At 37.2% G+C, this 20,717-nt stretch overlaps 1 protein-coding gene across 1 annotated transcript in view; it reads right to left on the minus strand.

Moving 5' to 3' along the window:
* The window catches only part of LOC149227631 (uncharacterized), a 42,592-nt gene extending 26,806 nt beyond the window's left edge, over nucleotides 1-15,786 (minus strand). The window contains exons 1-5 of the mRNA XM_089377848.1: nucleotides 15,253-15,786; nucleotides 13,146-13,338; nucleotides 12,085-12,975; nucleotides 11,353-11,863; nucleotides 10,839-10,920 (exon numbers count right to left, since the gene is read on the minus strand). Coding sequence (XP_089233974.1) covers nucleotides 10,839-10,920; nucleotides 11,353-11,863; nucleotides 12,085-12,975; nucleotides 13,146-13,338; nucleotides 15,253-15,282 — 1,707 coding nt within the window. The 5' untranslated portion in view covers nucleotides 15,283-15,786. The remainder of the gene's footprint in view (nucleotides 1-10,838; nucleotides 10,921-11,352; nucleotides 11,864-12,084; nucleotides 12,976-13,145; nucleotides 13,339-15,252) is intronic.
* Between the last annotated feature and the right edge of the window lie 4,931 nt (nucleotides 15,787-20,717).

A 20,717-nucleotide genomic window follows, 5' to 3' on the forward strand; every position in this document is an offset into this window, starting at 1 on the left:
TCTGGAATATGAAAGGAAACCTCCTTATCATATCCAAGACCTGTTCTGTGCTTGTTGCTGACAAGCTCTTCCCAAGGTCTAATGATGGGCTTGGGAAGTGCAAACTGAACTTCTGCATCTGCATGTAACTCTGTTGCTTTATTGGGCACTGGATCTGAATCAACTGTAACATTATTGTCTTGTTGTTTATGGGAGTCTGTTTCAATCTTCTGAACAGAAACAGGTTCAAAATGATGACTCCATTGTTGTAATTCTTCCTGTTGTAGTTGAGATTCAAGCTGCAAAAAAGCAATGTTTTCTTGTGCATGTTGTAGACAGGTCCGAATTTTGGAGAGAGAGTCTTGTTGATTCTGAATGTGTTGTCAGTCGTTGAGTGTATCATAGTATTGAGGAACTCTAATACTTCACCAATTAGAACCATTTCACAACAAATGCACCAATATTACAGCCAATACAAATGTCTTCTCTCCTCCACAAAATACTTCTTTTATATAAAGTGTAAACAATACACTAACAATGGTTCTATTTATTTATAGAGACAACTCTATAAACAACGTTGGTGCAATCATATAGCTTTTCCAATACATAGTAGAGGCATATTTGACCCATAACACTAGTACACCAACACTCAATAGCAATAAATATGACTCCAAAATTAGTGTTTAACGCACATCCCATGGTTTGCAACTACACAACGCAAAGAATGGCACCTGCACAATGCAAAAAGATGCACATACATTCCTAAACACTCACACTGTATATAAACGCATTTACTCTGCAACCCATCTCACAAATATATTGTAGCTCCAATGCACATATAACACCAACCTTCAATCAACTTGACAATATGCGTTCATAATCTAGCATTTTATCCAACGGACGAGTGTACAAACTTCAATGCTTCAATGAAGAATTAATGCACAGTTGAGGAGATATTCTACGCTCCAGTTTAGAGGTAATGCTAAAGAAGCTACTACTTTCCACCCTTCGCCTTCAGAAATTAATAAGCCTTTCCCAAAGTCTCTTGATTCCAACAAAACAGAGATCCTTTCCGGGACAAAGTATATCAACACCCGCTTCGTATGAGTTGGATTGATGATATTTATGTGCTAATAAGTTTTATAGACCAACCTATGGTGAGCGACCAACCTACGGCGGCATCAGGATGCTCTCCGATCTCAATCGCCCTTCGGGTTCTCGGCCATCATCTCTCTCAACATCCTTCTCTAGAATTGGGGGGTTGCTTTCAGGAGAGAGTGTACCAACTGCACCTCAATTGCCAGAGCCTATTGTCCACAACATTTTTAGTAGAAACTCGGAGTGTGTTTTGTTTAACTGTTACGCGAAATGAGCTACGAGTTTCCTCTACATTTGTTGCAAAAGCCCGTTATCTCCCTTCAAGTCGAGTTTCGATTTTGACTAGACTTTTTTCTTTACAATGGATGGAGAGAAATATTCATCTGAAAAGTGTTCCTACTCGCATATTGATGTGGAGAAAGGCAATGAAAGAAGTAAAAGGTGGCATTCTGACTTTGAATGGGGTTCTGCAATACCTGGTGATAATGACACTATTTATTGCATTCTTTGTCCAGCTAACAAGATAGGTAGTGCGATTGGGAAAGGCGGTGGTATTATAAAATCCTTGAGGCAAGAAACTCATGCCAAGATCAAAATTGCAGATTCTATCCTTGTGGAAGAGAGGGTTATTATTATCTTTAGCTCTCGAAAGGATCAAGGAAAGGAGAGAGAACGCAAGGGTCTACAAAGACACTGGTTTTCTGATTTCTTGTTCCACAACTAATTCAAGGCACATGATTTTCTAGTAGAATAATATGATCCTAGGAATAATATCTCCATTCATCGTAATCTAGTCAACAAGAACAGAAACAAAGGAGCGTTATGTCCATAAAGACTTATAGAATTTCAGGAGTGCAGGTCACACAAGAGCACGCAGGATAGTGCGTTAGATAGAATAATGCGAAGGATCAAACCACTATAATTTCAGGAGCAAGGATAGAGTTGATTTGAGCGCACAGTTACCACATTGATCGTTGAGCAGTGAAATAATCAAGATAGGCGTTTTTGACATCCATGTGAGCTGTTCTGGTGTTCCTCGTTGGCTCCAAAATTACAATATCATTACTATTCTCCTCGTTAAGCCACCTTCATCTCCACAGCCAAGCATCTCATTATATGATGAAGTTCCACGGACTTTCGTATTACTGGGTCTCCTGCCATGGATCACACATGAATCGAGCTGCCAAAGAAGCCATAGAAGCCATCAATAGACAGAGGAATATGAATAGAGACAGGAATCAGATAACCGAATTTGCTTCAAAGATGTGGATAAAGCCGACATGGTTTACGTTCCCAATTGTTTCCACCGCTTCTGTGAGGCGTGCGCTCTGGTTGATACGTTACCCAGCGACTTGCCCGCTTTCCATTCAAGGGCTACCCTACCAATTTACCATTGGGTTGTCCAATGTATTGCCCCAACTGTCTGGCTGCCCTGCCTGCATTATATCAGAAAACGCCTGTATTAAAGTGGCGCAGCTGCTTCAACGCAGAGCATCAAGAGCAGAATTTCAGGGAATTAACTGCAGACTACAGAGTTTCTGTAAGTAGGTTTGGTGAGTAAAGGAAACGCTTCTGACAGGGAGCAGAAATGGAAAAATTGACATGCACAGAGAGGCCACAAAACCTGTGGCTCAAATACTTTTTCCACACCTCTAGTGCTCCTTTTCCTTCTTTATGATATGCTTTGATTTAGGTGCATAGCTCAGAAGCCCAAGCTTGCTTTTTGAGATTTAGCATTTAATACCCCTTAATGATGAGCCAATTTATCGCTCATCAAGGTTGAGACAATACAAAAGTTCGTTTCATAGATGGAACATCATGTGCTCAAGGAACCAAGTGATGGCTAATGAGGGGGTAGAGCTCATGCTAGGCTTTGGCGAGTCGTATAAACAAGTTACCTCCTTATGTTTGGGGATGGTTAGATGGATAACACTATTAGGTGTTTCTAGCACCCAAAGGGAAGTGACAGGTCCCAAGTAGCCCATCAATCCATAGGCATATGCGAAAAGGGTGTGGGAATGACTTCACGGCAAGTTTCCATAGCCCAATGACCAATTAATGGTGGTCCATCACCCTAAGGTTATAAATGTAAGGAGAGAGCAATCGTGGAGGCATGAGTTACCCCTTTCCTCGGCCTACTTTTTCCACCCCTCTAGTGCACCTTTTACTTCTTAATGAGATGCTTTGATATGGATGCATAGCTCAAGAGCCCAAGCTTGCTTTTTGAGATTTAGCATTTAATACCCATTAATGATGAGTTAGTTTATCATTAATCGGGGTTGGGAAAATTGAAAACACAAGGGTCCCTTTCATAGATGGAACATCATGTGCTCAAGGAACCAAATGATGGTTAATGAAGGGGTAGAGCTCATGCTAGGGTTTAGTTGATGCCTTGATCAAATGTCCTAGCCATTTTTTGCATTTAATTTTTTTCTTTTCTTGTGACTTTCTTATGCTTTTAACTTTCTTTTAGCGCATCAACCTTCAAGGGGAAATTTTCTAGCCCAAACTCAAAGATGAGGATGAGAAAGTGCTAATCCTCATGATCAATGACCACCAACCTGAAGAATGGAGATGGAAAAATGGGAAGGATGGAAAGTGGTAAGTATGGAATACCATGGACATGTTATTTTGATCAAAGCCTCCCCAATAGTGTCCATCCTAAAACCCTAAGGCCTTATAGGAGGTCCTACTGGACTAGAATCAAAGACTAACCTCCCAAGTGAAATGAGGGAACAAGAATACAATCAAGATCTATCAATCGTCTACTTCCTTGATCCATATTAGTATGCCCAAACATTAAGTGAAAGCACATGATTACAAAATGGTTAAAGTACCTACAGATGGATGACCCACCTTCCTTTAACAAGGAAAGTCAAATGGGAGAGAGAAATCTAATCGAAGCAAAAAGTGGAGGATCCTGGCATCATGTCATGTGTTGATCATATAGGGTTGTTGATTGGTTGGCTATCCAAAGAGGAGAAAAGTTGTCTCCTATGGGTTACCCACTTTTTAGTGGGTAATAGGTACTAAAAGCCTAGAAAGCATTGTTACAATGAAAAAAACGACATAAAGACATGAACCAAAGTCTTTCATGAGGAGCAATATGCATAACCATAAACAGCGAGTAACGATCACAACCAACCACCAACTCCCTACTTGTTATGATGAACCCTAAATTGGTGTTTCATCAGTTGGTGACTAATTTCTTAAAAATCCTTAATTTACAAGCACAATTTCTGAATGCAACAAAACATAATTATCCAAGAGAAGTCTCACCAAAATAAAAATAGCTTAGAAAAAATTTCTAAAAATCACTTGGAATAGCTTATAGCTTCAAATAGAAAACCCAAGAAATAACCAAAAATTCATAGCATTATAATGGTACTGACATTCAATGTATATTTTCCACGAAATCCTGCAACTGTTGTGATAAACAATCTGAAACTAATTCTTTTCACCAAGACAGAATTTCTCTACGATAGATGAGCAGTCGAATAGAAATGGACATAAAGAAACATAGCCACACAATAACACAATAAATGTTTCTAGGGAACCCAACTAGGAAAACCCTGTCCTTAGAAATTTTGTTGATGGTTTGAGCAATAGATCTCTTACAAGGCAATACATTTTCACTAGAAAACACATTTGTTCTCCCTGCTTAGACTAAGCTTGAAACACCCTACAAATAACCCTGATCCAACTCCTATTTCCTTGCGCAATTTCTCCCTATTTCGTAGCGCAAAATAGGCAAGAAAGCTCTCTCAACAAATCTGTGTATGGGCTCCTCCTTGATACGCTCTCCCAGCAAGAAGCTCTCCTCACACAAACTCATTCAAAACAATATGATACAATTGTGCCTTTCAGCCTCCTTTTAAATAATTCGATCATGCTATATCTAGCAAATCCAAACTTAGAACACAAGTTGAGTTTGACTTGTTAACCAAGTCGAATTGACTCTTCAATTCGTCCTTGCCTCAATTAGAACTTGAAGCTCTCACTCGTACCCTTCTAAATTTGAACTCGCACTTGGAGAATGACATCACTGAGCCTCCAACTATGCATATGAATTAACTTGCTCCATGAACTCGTCCTATCACCACAAACTTGTGCATGCTAAAAAAAATTGATCGTCATCTTTCTTGACCAAGGCACAAGTCAATAAGACCTTCCACGCTACTATTTTCAACACTCCCTCTTAGCGAGAAAGGGATTTTGTACAACTCCCAACTTATCTCCGAAATGTACAAAACTGCTTCTTACCAATGCCTTCGTTAAGATATTTGTTGTCTGCTCCTCTATTGGAATGTACGGTAGCTTCATTATCCCTTTTTGCACACAATCTCTGAGATGATGATACCTAATCTCGATATGCTTTGAGCGATCATGAAACATTGGATTCTCAGAGAGCTTGATGCAACTCTGATTATCAGTGTATCATAGTAGGCTCCATCCCTTGTCTGAAAAGTCCCACAATCAACTTCCTCTTCCAAATAGCCTCACATGTTGCCAAACTGGCAGCCATGTACTTGGCCTTTATTGAACTGAGTGCAATTGATCTTTGCTTCCTATTGTACTAAGAAACAGTTGTTGACCCAATGCTGAAGACGCCACCTAAAGTACTCTTCCTATCTATGGAGCTCCCTGCCCAATCTGCATCTGTGAAGCCCTCAAGCCTCACATCATCAACCTGTCTGTACCATAATCCATAATTTGTTGTGCCTCTAAGATACCTCAAAACATGCTTTGTAGCAACCCAATGAACTTTGGTCAGTTCCATCATGAATTGACTTAGATGGTTGACTGCAAAACAAATATCAGGTTGTGTGTTGACCAAGTACATCAACGACCCAATGAGCTACCTGTATACTATAGCATCCACTCGCTCTACTCTACTAACATCCACCTTCCTCCAGTTTGTGACTAGAGGCATGGCCATGGGCACATGAAATCTCCAAAGAATCTTTGCAGTGTACTTCCCCTGTCCCAAGAAGATCTCACCATCACCCTACCAAACCTCCAATCCAAGGAAATAGTGCATAAGCCCCATATCCCTCATCTCAAACTCCCTTGCAAGTTCCTCCTTACAATCTTGGATCAAATTGTTTGCTCCAGTCAATATAAGGTCATCAACATAAAGCACCAGAATGAGCGAAAGCCTTCCAACCATGATGTAGGTTGGCATCTGCCTCTCTTTTAGTGAAGCCCAATCCTCGAAGGTAGTTGTTAATACGAGTGTACCATGATCTCAGAGCTTGCTTGAGCCCATCAAGAGCTCTCTTCAGCCTACACACATGTTTGTCTCTGTTGAACTGCTCAAACCCCTCTGGTTGCTCCATATAAATCTCCTTTTCAACCACTATGTTGAGGAATGTCCTCTTCACATCCATCTGGTGGATCTGCCACCCCATCTGTGTTGTAAGTGCTAGAATAGTCATGATGGGTGAATACCATGCTAATGGGGCAAAGGTCTCATCATAGTCTATGCCCTCGATCTGTGAGAAGCCCTCGGCCACAAACCTGGCCTTGAATTTCTTCGCACTCCCATCTGCTCCATGCTTCATCTTGTACACCCAGTGTGAGCCTACTACTAATTTGCCCTCATGTCGTGGCACAATCTCCCAGACATCGTTCTTCGTGATGGAGGAATATTCTTCCACCATGGCATCTTTCCAAACCTGCTGAGAAGTCACCTCCTTATAAGAAGAAGGCTCAATGTCCACCACCTTTGTCATCAGTGCCATATATCATGTGTACCTTTGTGGCTGCTTGCTCTACTTGAACATGGTGTTAGGAGCCTCAACATGCTCTTGGGCCTCCTGAATCAACCTATTAGCCCACTTGGCTCTCTTCCTCCCTGTGCCAAGAGTCTCTAACTGAGTAGTTGTCTGCTCTCATCCTGGTCTCTCCTCCTTGTCATCATGCTCTGTATCCTATTGTGCGGCCCTCTTACCACCTGGCTGTAACTTACTCTGTGATCCTAGCTGAGGCTCCTCCTTGGGAGCGAGTAGCTCCTCCATCTCATGTACTCCGATCTACTCTCACTCTAAGGAATGCCTCAGAGCCCTGTCCTCATGGAACCTCACATCCCGCTTGATAATTGTCTTCTTGAGTCCCGCTAGATACCCCCTGTATACCTGAGTTGTCTCACTGTATCCCATGAAAACCCCTTTTTTCATTGTGGGCTCCAACATCTTCCTGCTATCTTTGGACACATGGCAATAAACGTTTGTGCCAAAGATACGGAAGTGTGAAACATCAAGCTTCTTTCCTAAGAAAGCCTCCTCTAGTGTAACTTGTTCTACAGAAACACTGCAATGTCGCAAGCCTCTACCCACAAGAACATAGGCAGTTCCTAATCATGCAACATAGCCTTGGCCGCTCCAACAACACTGCAGTTCTTCCTCTTAGCCACCCCATTCTGCTGAGGGTTATGGGGTGTTATCAGCTATCTCCTAATGCCCTTCTTGGCACACAAGTCCTTGAAGGCATTGGAGATATAGTCCCCACCACTGTCACTCCTCATTGCCTTGATCTTCTTCTCGATCTAGTTTTCTACCAAGGCCTTAATCTCCATGAACTTGGTTAAGATATCATCTTTCTTCTCCATAAAAAATATCCAAGTTTTCCGAGAATAGTTATCAATGAAAGTAACATAATACCTGTGTCTCATAAGAGACGGAGAAGAGAAAGGCTCGCATACATCTGAATGCACCAACTCCAAAGTCCCTTTGGCTCTGTTGTCTCGACCCTGAAAAGAAGTCTTGGCATACTTGCCAAGTGTGCAACCCTTTTGCACACATCATGTTGATCAAAATTGCATGTTGGCAATCTTGTGGCTATCTATTGAAGAATCTTTAGCGCCCCATGATGCAAGTGTCTCGTGTGCCTATGCAAAGTTCTCCAACATCTCTATTCTGCTCACCACTTGCCTTGCTGCTCAAGGTTGCGCAAGTCTTTATTTACAACTTGTAGAGATTCTTCGTCCTCACACCTATCTGCTTCACTTATCCAAAAGCTAAGTGCTTGAGGTACGCCTTACCTCTGCTGAAGATAACATCATAGCCCTTGTACTTGAGGATATCCACTGAGACAAGATTCTTCTTTAGCCCTAGAACATAGAGGACCTCCCTGAGATGGAGAGGGCTCCCAGACTCCCTCTCAAAGTTTATAGTACCAACTCCCCTAGATGCGTACTTGTCATCATCTCCTAGCTCGATCTGGAACTGCATGTCCTTCTCCTTCAACTGGCTAAAATACTCCCTGTTCCCAGTCATCTGGAAGGACACTCGAGAATCACTATACCACGTGCTACTGCCTACTAAGCTTGCCATGCAAGCTATCAATGAGAAGTCTTTCTCAAACTAAGAAGCAAACCCATCTACCTCAGTTGATGCAGCAACATGATCCTTACTAGATTCCTTCTTCGGATTAGGACACTTAGTAGCATAGTGCCCAAACTCATGGCATTGGAAGCACTTGATCTTGTTTAAATCCTTCTTCTTTTTCTCGCCCTTCTAACTGGACTCAACCTTCCCTTATCTTTCTTGCCCTTGGCTTTGCCTGCCAAGGAAAAGTTCTCCTTGTAATCTGTCTTGGTTGATCTACCATCTCTGGTCCCTCTTCGGACCTCTTCCTCAACGTAGTAAGTCAATAACCTTTCCCAACTGGGAAAGTTTTCCCTACCACTCATTGCATCCTGGAAACCATACCAAGACTTATGAAGTCCTAGTAGAGCAAAGCTCACAAGGTCACTTTCTGGTACAGTGACACCCACACCACCTAGCTCATCTCGAACCTGAGTGAAGTTCGAAAGATATGTGGCAATGGCCTCTCCTTGTCTCATTTGGATACTCCTTAGCTTCTCCTTGAGATCAAGCTTCCTGGCATCACTAGTACCTTGAAATAGTTGTAAGATGGCTTGAAACATCTCATATGTTGTCTTCTTCTCATGGAGATGAGGAATGATATGATCTTTGACCCCCTCTAGAATAATCCTCTTTGCCTTGATATCATTCTTAGTATGTTGGGCCAACTGTTGGGGATCTTGTGGTGGCAGTATAGCGTTCTTGACAAACTCTCCCACCCCATTATCTTCCAACACTATTGTGATCCTTTCCTTCCATGAGGAGAAGTTAGATGCTCCCTCTAAACAATGATCTGCTCTCAGTGATTGGTACGCCATCCTTCTCGTCCAAAGAACTGCTCTTTAAAAATCTGATCTCTATTCCTCACAACCTGATCTCTGTGTGTTGGTCTTTATGCTGAGTTTTGCTCTGATACCATGTAGATTTTCCATGAAATCCTGCAACTGCTATGATGAACAATCTGAAATTAATTCTTTTCACCAATACAAAGAATTTCTCTATGATAGATGAGCAGTGGAATAGAAACAGAGATAAAGAAACACAGTCACACAATAACACTATTTTTTTCTAGGGAACCCAACGGGGAAAACCCTCTCCTTGCTATAGAAATTTTAATGATAGTTTGAGCAATAGATCTCTTACAAGGCAATACATTTTCACTAGAAAACACACTTGTTCTCCCTGCTTAGACTAAGCTTGAAACACCCTGCAAATCACCCTAATCCAGCTCCTCTTTCCTTGCGCAGTTTCGCCCTATTTCCTAGCGCAATAAATCTCCTCTTTCCTAGCACAGAATAGGCAAGAGAGTTCTCTCAACAAATCTGTGTATGGGCTCCTCTTTGATATGCTCTAGCAGCAAAAAGCTCTCCTCACACAAACTCATGCAAAACAATAATGATACAAATGTGCCTTTCGTCCTCCTTTTAATCAATTCAATCATGCTATATCTGGCAAATCCAAACTTAGAACACAAGTTGAGTTTCACTTGTTAGCCAAGTTGAACTGACTCTTCAACTCATCCTTGCCTCAATTAGAACTTGAACCTCTCACTCGTACCCTTCTAAATTTGAGCTTGCTCTTGGAAAACAACATAACTGAGCCTCCAACTAAACAAACGAATTAACTTGCTCTATGACCTCGTCCTATCCCCATGAACTCGTGCACACTAGAGGAAGACTGATCGTGGTCTTTCTTGACTAAGGCATGAGTCAAGAAGACCTTCCACGCTACTATTTTCAACATTCAAGCCAAGGGAACTCTATATCTTGATTCAAGCTTGGGTAGCCATAACAATAAGGAAACTAAGCCATAATACAAAATATAGCATAACACTGATGCTATAGAATTATAATTATGTGCGCAATAGATATTTTCACCCCCTCTTTCTTGTCATACAAGCAAACCTGCTTCAGAAACAGTGACATCAGGTTACATGAATTATTAGAACTCCTAACCTAAAGAAGCTTTCTGATCTAAATCCGAAGCAGTGAAATTCACTGCCTGCATGGCACTAATATGATTATGATCTTGAGCCATCCAACATATGACAGTTCTTTATTTTGGCACGACTTAAATACTTCAATTACAGGACACCACTTCCAGACTTTAAGGGCAGTGCTAACTTCGTAGGTATTAATAACATCATTCAAATTGTAGCTGCCTTAATAAGAGATCACATAAAACATGTCTGTCAAACTTGTTAGAAATTCACATGGACCACAATGCCTGGCACTCCTATCATTATACTACATCAGGTGCTATATGTTACAAAGTTGATGGAATTCTTTTTTTTAACTGACAAACAGGCATTTCTACATGACCATTCAAATACGAAAAGAAACTGACTATAATGTTTATCAAGAAGCAATAAGATCAACATTGTCACAAGTATACCTCTATTCTCTTCATTTCCGCTTCTGCCTTTGCTTTTTGGTGATTTTCCCAAGCTTGTATTTTAACCTCTTCACTTTTATACCTGTAACAGAAGTGTTCTTTATCACTTAAAATTTACATGGTGATTGTATTACATAAACAATAAGCATCTTGGCGCCAATCAATTTCAAAACGCTGGCTTCATTCATTTATGCAAATGCTAATCATGTAGAAAACTAAAGTGCCAAACATTTACGAAAAAAATGAATTAACACGTTTCATTGATGTTTCTGAATATAATCAGAACCTAAAATGTTCCATGTAAATGGATTATTGCAGGAAAACATGAAAAACATATCCAGCACCAGTGGCATGCTATGTAATATATATTTAGCATAAAATCAAAATATAATCGGATACCTATTTAAAGGGGAAAATAACAAAGGCAAATAATGTGACTGTTATCAGTCCAAAAAAAAACAATTCCACCATAAAAATTTCATGTAACTAACGGTCGGGCTGATAAGAAAATAACCTAGCCATATACTTTGCTTTCTCTGCTTCCTCCCAAGCTGTTGCACGGGCTTCTAAAATCATCATCATAGTTGGCTCTGGAGCTTTAGTCTCGAGTGATTTTGATGCATTCTCTTCTTCTTGTTGTTTACTTGCCCAAGCTGCAATGTTATCCTTCCCTAACTTTGTACCAAGGGCTATTATTTCCCTTCTAGTCTTCGCATGCAATTCTCTTTCAGATAATTCAGAAGCGTTCACTCCTGCTTGAGAGCCTGACTCATTATCATTTATATCCATGGGCGAGGATGATGGTGCTACTCTTCCAGGGGTGGATGGTCGAGAAGAAACGGGACTTCGCATAGTAGGTGTTGTTGCCCTAACAGGAGTCCCTGTCCTTGAAGGCTCCTGACTAGCAATTGGAGTCATCTCTGTACCCATATCCCTCATCGAAACCGACTTAACTGTTGAAGAAGGTGGGACACATAATGGAGTAGTGCGCTGAGTGGAAGAGGGATCATGCTTGCTGAGATTAACTGCATCATTCAAAGTTCCACACTTTAACATCATGTTAAAATCAAGATATTTGAGGAATCCTCCAATAACAGAAGATAACTACATTCCTCGTTCAAAAATAGAAAGTTTGTGTTATTACACACTGCTATTGTGACAGAATGGTGTGGACAAAAGAGCAAAGAATACTAATCAGCAGTTGTGGACTTTGAATTTCTAATATATTAAAAAGATCTGTGCTTACTAGTTGGATCGGCAATAGGTTTTTCAATGCGAAGTGATGGCTTCAAGAGGGCTTCACCATCATTGACTTCCCTTTGTCCACTAGGATCACAACCTGAAATATTCTCTAGGGAATAACAATCTAAAGAACAATCAGCTATTGCAGTGGAATGTGCCACTGATGGCATAAAAGCAAACTTAGATGGGCCTCCATCATCCAGATTGGAGACATACTTATCAGGATAGATCTTCTTAGTCTCCACCTCCTCCTGGTTCAAACTCTGACCCGCAGATGCCATTTCAGTGACTCCTGAAGCATTTGATGTGGTCTTTGTCATGAGAACATTGGCATTGCCCATCTGACGTCCTCCTTGACCAGGAAAGCCTGATTTCTTTGCATGGTTTGCAGCCACACCCTGTGGATAACCCAAACCAGATTTCAATTTATTTCTGGCATGATTGTCTCCTGAAGAGAGGTTCACCAGCCACTTCTCTGCATCATCCCATTTTGAAGGAGCTGGCTTGGAATGTGGTCCTAGAACTCGCCTGGGAGGGGCTCGATCTGCCTTGTGAAATTCAAAACTAGATACACTGGTATTTTCATGTCCACTGTCGTAATCAAAATTATCATCTTCAAAGGACCTCATTGCATGTACAAAGTTCAAGCTACTTGCATATTCCATCTGTGTGCTAGTAGGTTTTGTAAAATTCTGAACTTTTAGCTGAACTTGTTGGTTTTCTTTAAAATGGAAATCCTTTAGAGCTTCTGAATACTGAGCTGCTGTTCCTGAATTTGGAATCTCTTCAGAAACAGAGGGTGTGGTAGATAATTTTGTAGTTTGAAGTGCATATCCAAAATCATGAGCACTAACGTCCTCCTTGCTATTTTGGAAGCCTTCCACACCACTAACACCTATTCAAAAAGTTCGAGAGAACTCAGAAAAGTACATTAATATTTTATTTGAAAATACATGTCTTACAAATCATTGAACACACTCCACCAGTTTCAGTTGAGTCCATACAACCAATGAACAAGCACTGTGGTGATCAATCAAAACTGCAAAAATAAGGATATCAAATTACCTTCATCGTTAACATTTCCCGATTCTGATGACAGTAAACTGTGCTTTGCACACTCAGCGAGCGCCACATTATCTGGTCCTTCAGTGGAAGAGGATACAGCAGAAATGTGTTCTGAAGCTTTCCATCCTCTTTGCACCCCAACAAGCTTAAGCCTTAATTTTCGGGGGGATAGGCGAGGGGATATGACTCCAGTCTGCATGAACGATAAAAACCAAAGCCATCACTTGCAGATTGCGTAATCTTCAATTCATTTTCTTTGAATTAAACAATTGAGGCAACTCTTGATGGTTGCATCCAAGATGAGCGCTTCAATGTTCCTTGTTAAATAAAAATTGGAATAAACTCTGCGATTCATATATTAAAATTAAAGGGCAGTGAAAATGTCTAATTTCAAAGAAGAAGCATGGCACTAAGTTTCTTACTAGTCCTTGTTTGATTTTGTTAACACGAGTGAAGGGTCAACACTGGCAAATTTTGGCATAGCAAACTAAGTGCAGAACTACACACTTGCCCTCGTTGAAATTCATAAAACATGAGTAAATCCTTGAAGGTAAAATGTCAGTAACTAGAGCCATAGATTTAGCATAAAACAGGTATTGTCACTTGTTGCACGCATAAAATCTGCAAATCACTCAATAAAAGAATAAATGATAAAGACAATTTATAACGTAAAGACCTGGACAATCACCAAACAACACACACACTTGGGAACTTAAATGCCTGCCATTGGTTAGTTAAAGCATTGTGCATAAGGATGACATTCAACCTAAAGGCCAATTTTAGCAACAAGCTTGCTGAATCTGTGCATGAAGTTTCCAAATTTAAACAAAGGGAAAAACAGCCAACGTTGAGTCTTTTTAATTACAGGCCATGCCCAGCTAAAGACTCAAGCCTCTTTACTTATTAATGTTTAAATACTAAAATGTTATCATTCACTGAAAAGCGGTAAACAGTAGAGGCCAGCCTAAACGTTTGATGGCAAGTCAAGAAAAACGACTGACAGAAAAGGTAACAGAGTTCATTTTTCCCCTTTTTGTCTCTCCTCTCGGTGTTCGTCATTTTGAAATTTTTCTACGTTTCCTCCTCTATATCACGCATTCAGACCATATTATTCCATCAGACTATTTTACAGTGCTTTTAACAAGGCCATTCAATAGGATTTCTGCCATTACGTCCCTTAGTCAACGAAATCATTTGCTGCAGAGTGAGTTTGTTCCCCCTTATCCTGTACTTGAGGCAAAATCATGTGCAAGCATCGCAAAGAAATGGCTGAATGCATCTCATCAGCAGGTCAAAGTACGGTTTTTTGGGACCCCCAAGGACCATGATGTTCCACTGCCCAATGCTTGGCTACTTCCTGGTGCTGCTCACGTTAATGGTTACTTCGGGGCCATGGGCTGGTATGTGCCGTTGCTAGTTGGTGACTTTATGAACTTTTTATATATCTTTTGTATGCCTCGGGGTTGACATTACTATAGTGGGTGTTTTTGTATGATATCAGGCTACCAATCCAATTTTGAGTGCTTGTGGCAGCTGCATTGGCAACCCACTTCTTAAGGGACTATAAAATGCCTGTGTACAACTCACGTTTATATTAACAATCAAAGGAAGACATTTTAAAGAGAGTATAGTTTCGCAACCTTGTACAGATCCGCCACGAACCCAACTGCAATACACACACTTCTTTTGATTCTCATTCCTTCCATTTTCCTACAGACTTGGTTTCAAAAACGGAACACAAAACCTAGATAAACTCTACTTCACTGCACCTCTCAGCCACATAACAGTTTGGGGTCTAGATTCTGTGTGAAAGTGATGACCCACAGGGATCGGAACCGCGACCATGGCCTGAAAGGCAGTGATTGGCAAAGATTTCTTTAACAGAAAAAAAGAAAAAATGGCAAAGAATAAAGTTCGTGCGCGAAGCCTAGATTGCATCTGCATGTGGATTGAACTCGCGACCACCGATTGCAAATCCAGCCAATACAAAATTCCATTCATGTCAGATAATTGCTTCTCAGCGAACAAGTTTTTCTAGACCTGCTGAACATGGAATCCGAGCAAGTGAATGAAATTGAAAGAATCCAAATTTTCAGCTAAGGCTTACCTGAACTTTATTGATCCTCTCGTAATCCATCGCTGTGAGGCCCCTGTTCAGACTCTGTGAACATGGATCTCATTCAAATGTGGAAAAATTCAATCTGGCTCTGGTTCTGTTTCTGCTGCTGCCGCCTGCCTTAATCATCTCCGTGAAAAACAAACTCAGTCTCGTGATGGGATTTGTGAACAAGAGATGAATAGAAGTGTTGTGATTGTATTGCATGCACGATTCCCAGACCCGCAACCACTGTAACAGAATTTTTCCATATAACGAAGAGGTAGGAATTTCGTGCAGGAGACGGAGTAGTCGGAGTCGGAGGGTTTGTAACTACTACACTCCAGTCAACGCGCATACCAAGAAAAAGAAAAAGAAAAACAGGGGTCGCAGATCAAGTACTTGTTTAATATGACAAATGTGTTATCATCACCGCTCTGCTATTTTCTTCTTTTTATAATTGGCCACATTCAATTTTGGCCACCTCCCTTCCATTTTTTATTATTGAGATGGGTAATAACAACAACCACCTTACCTCCTCTGTGGATTCAATTTCGTGAACCCCAAGGTCAGTCACCATTGCTTTATTTGATGCAGCAGTTAGGCACCATGCCATTCTGAAACCATTGTTTTATATGATACAGTTACACACCGTGGGATTCCATTTCAGAAACGATGATAATTACTGATTACTATATTAGTTGTTCTCCGTTTCTGTTTTGTGTTTTTGTTCTCCATTAATATTTATTTAGTCTCTGCATGTTATTAGATTCAAAACAAGCGAAGAATTTGTCTCTTGATATATTATTAAGCGTAGAATTATTTTTTTTAAATTATATATTTTTAAATATAAATATAAATTTTTTATTTTTTTTAATTAAATTTAAAATAAAGAATTTGTTTTTTTGACATTTTGTTTTACTAATATATTAGTCAAATTTTCAAAAATTTATTATAACTTAATTGTCCAATCAGTGCTAAGAATAATTTACTAGCAATAAGATGACTCATCACTATTTTTCAAAATATTATTAAGCATAGAATTGAATTTTTGAAAATTTGTATTTTTAAATTAAAATTATATATATGAAATTTGTTTGAGTTTAAGTCTTTAAAATAATGTGATAATATTTTTATGTTAACATTGTTAAAAATGTGTGGGGTCACATTAGCACAAAGGATTGAAAATCTTTTTTTGTTAAATTTGTGGTTTAGTTAACCAGGCAAACTGTGTTTAAACTTCACCCGGCTGGCACAAATTTATTATAACTTAGTTGTCCAATCAGCACTAAGAATAACTTACTAGCATGAGGATAACTCATCACTATTTTTCGAAATAGTGATGCTAACTCATCACTATTTTTCGAAATATTATTAAGCATAGAATTGAATTTTTGAAAATTTATATTTTTAAATTAAAAATATATATATGAAATTTGTTTGAGTCTAAGCTTTTAAAATAATGTGATAATATTTTTATGCAACATTGTTAAAAAATTGTGGAGTCACATTAGCACGGCTGATTAAAAATCCTTTTTGTTAAATTTGTGGTTTAGTTAACAAGGCAGCCTGTGATGTATATTTTTATGTTAACATTGTTAAAAATTTGTGGAGTCACATTACCATAGCTGATTGAAAATCCTTTTTGTTAAATTTGTGGTTTAGTTAACAAGGCAGCCTGTGTTTAAAGCTCATCGGATTGGGAGGAGACGTCAAACTTTAATAAAATAAAACAAAATAAAAACATTGTTAAAATATTTAATATTATACTTTACAAGTTTTTTAACCTAGATTTTGTGTAGGTAAAAGTGTAGCATCTTATTAGTGTTAATGATACATGAAGTTGATACTAAATCAATGCAATCAATGATTAAAAATACTTATATTAAAATATATCTATTTCTTATTAATTTTAAGAGTTGGTTTTGAAGTATAAGCATTTAAATTGACGTGATGTCATGGCCTTTGACCTTGTAGTAATCTTGCCATTAATTTCAATATTATATTACTATGTCATTTCAATATTATATTACTATGTCAGTAATTTTAATATTATATCTTGTAAGCTTTTTTACACCTTTTGTTGTCTAAGGAAAATTTTTTTTTTTTTTTTTTTTTATATATATGATTTGAAAAGTGAAATGGCAAGTCCATGAGTTAGTGATAAAAAAAAAAAACATGAGTTAAGATGTGATACTTATATTTTTTTATCCAAGAATATGTTAGCTACAAAGAGTAGTCTCTAAAACAAAATATCAAGTCCATGAGTTAGTGATAAAAAAAGAGCATGAGTTAAGATGTGATACTTTATTTCTTTGTCAATATATAAGATAGCTACAAAGAATAGTCTCTAAAACGAAATACCAAATCCATGAATTAGTGATAAAAAAAGTGCAAGAGTTAAGATGTGATACTTGTATTTCTTTGTCAATGTATAAGTTAGCTACAAAGAGTATTCTTTAAGGTTATGACATCCTTTATAGCTCTAGTGTTAACATTGTTAATAGTTTCAATAGCATATGTTGGTGATTCCTCTTGCTTAGAATGTTTATGTTGGGAAAAGTGTTTCGTCAGTGATTAAAAAAAACATGAGTTAAGATGTGATACTTATATTTCTTTGTCAATGTATAAGATAGCTACAAAGAATAGTCTCTAAAACGAAATACCAAGTCCATGAGTTAGTGATAAATGAAGAACATGAGTGAAGATGTTATGCTTATATTTCTTTGTCAATGTATAAGTTAGCTACAAAGAGTAGTCTCTAAGGTTATGACACCCTTCCTAGCTCTAGTGTTAAAATTGTTAATAGTTTCAATATCATATGTTGTGATCCCTCTTACTTAGAATGTCTATGTTGGGAAAAGTGTTTCAAAATTTGAATGTGAGTAATGGATGGAAATTGATAACAAGTCAATGGAATTAGTGCTCAAAAAGTATAAGTTAAGTTGTGAAAATATCTCTATCTTTTTTGTCAATCCAAAAATTGATTTTAGGGTGTGAATTGTTAGGTAATGTGATAGCATCCTCCCTCACTTCAATACTATTTTTTCCTAACAATTTCAATATCACGCCATGCGAAAACCCCCTCTACTTGGTATGTTGTGCAGGGAAAGCACTTCAACACTCACATGCAACTAATGCATGGAATGCATACCAAGTAAATGTAGTTAATGATCAACGAGGGGGCTGCATTAAGGTGTGGAATAAGCATCCTCCCTCACTTTAATACTAACACCATGGATAGTTTCAATATCATACCTTGCAAACCCTCCTACATGGTATGTTGTGCAAGAAAAGTATTTCAACCCCCAAATGCAGCTAATGTGTGGAGTTGATACCAAGTTAATGTAATCAATGATTAACAAGAGTGCAACTTAAGACATCATAATATCTATGTCTCACTATTAAACCAAAAGTTGGTTCTAGAGATCTAATGGCATTTAACACCATTAACAATTTCGCTATAATAAATCATGAGCCCTCATGCATAGTATGTTGTGTATTTTCAACTCTTGTGTGTAACTAACACACAATGTTAATACTAAGTTAATGTAATTAAAAGTAAGTAGATTAAGCAATGAAATTGTTGTGTAAAGAGGCCCTATTTCCCACAAATAAGAGATTCTCATACATCAAATCAGTGTCCAACTACATTGCGATCATAAAACTAGATATTATTATTGTTATTAATTTTTTATCAACAAAAGCACTATTAAGGCATTTAAATACTTTTAACTTTAGAAAATTCAAAGTTGATTTTGAGATACAATTCCCTAAATTGATATGACACCCTCCCTCACTCCATTGTTTCCAATTTCAACATGGACTTGTCTAAGCAGGTGACGATTTCACTTGGATGACGATTTTCTTGTCAGAATCCAACGTTTTTTTCTTTTTCAAAAAATTTGAAATTGGGAGTGTTTATATCATTTTTTCAATGGTGGAAATGTATTCAACACCCTTAAGAACCCCTGGAGCGCCAAAAATTCTAAAGTTTGACAACTATAATCTAGATTACTCTATTTCAACATGTGTTTAGACTACTCTATTTCAACATTATATCTTGTGAATTTTCATACATGAATAGAGATTTTACAATATTTCAGTATAGTAAATGCACTTAACCAATAGCAAACAAACATAATTAATAATCAATAAACACAGGAAAACAACAAAAATAATTAATAATCAATAAACACATGAAAACATTTTATTTTTTAGTACTCTCATATTTGAGTCCAAGTTTTTAAATTAATATGATAACAATTTATTTTATTTTAACACTAAAATAATTTATCCTTTTTATTTTACCACCTATGTTGTTTATCTTAATTATATCACTAATTTTTATTACCTTTTAAATTATAAAATTAATGAAAAAACTTTAATTTTTTAAATATAAAAGTAAAATAAAAACAAATAATATTTTTATTTTATTCAAAATTGTTGATAAATTTTCATAATGGTTTAAGTAATAAAAATGGTTTATTTTTAAAAATATATAATAAATAAATTAAGATTTTTCTTAACAAATTCAATATATTAAAATTAATTTAAATAAATATTAATAATAGCATTTATATGTTTTGAATTTTGACTTTTGTGATCCACATTTTGTAGGTTGATTTTTTTTTAGTAAAAATCATATTAAAATTAATGTGTCTAACTATTTCAAACCATCCAGTATAATTCATAGTCAAAACTAAAATAGAAAATTTAATCTTGAGTAATGATTAAATAATAAAAACAAAAACCATATAAATAAAATAAAACAATCATATCATAAATACAACTTTTATTATTAAAAATTATTAATAATTAATTTAAATTTATAATTATAATAATATTTTTATTTATAATTATTAATATCTATATATATTATCAATATTCTTAATAATTTGTAAAATTAACATTTATTTTTTTTAATAAATAATATTTTATTTATTTATAATATTTATATCATATATTGAATAATGATAAAATGCAAAGGAACATTTTCTTATTAGGAAATCAAATGTTCCAATAAATGATTATGTTATAAAGGAAATATGCAAAATAAAGTGGTAGCACATCAAGAGATATATCAACCCCAAAAGCAGCATCATCATGAAGTGCAAAAGCCACATGGACCAACCAAAAAGATCCCACCTATTTGGAGATCTAACCATTCTTTATAGATTCTTATTTCACCATTAAAACTCTTTCAATATAACTATAAACATCTAGAGGACATAGTGGAAAAGTGTTGTTATGTTGAAAATCCCACCAAAATGTCAATTTAGGTTGATGTGAGTAATCATAGAATGGGGCCACCCTCATCCTTTGTGCACAGGAGTCAATGCTAAATGAAGTTTATAAATAATTTCACTCATTATTTAAATTTTACTAAAATATGGACATATTTTTTTTATTTAAGGGTATAAATATTTTTAGTTAGTATATTAAATTATTAAAAAAAACTTTAATATTGAATTTTG

This window comes from Pinus tabuliformis, chromosome J (assembly GCF_031772625.1).
Source record: "Pinus tabuliformis cultivar Carrire ecotype Pingquan chromosome J, CPIR1, whole genome shotgun sequence".
NCBI classification, from domain to species: Eukaryota; Viridiplantae; Streptophyta; class Pinopsida; order Pinales; family Pinaceae; genus Pinus; species Pinus tabuliformis.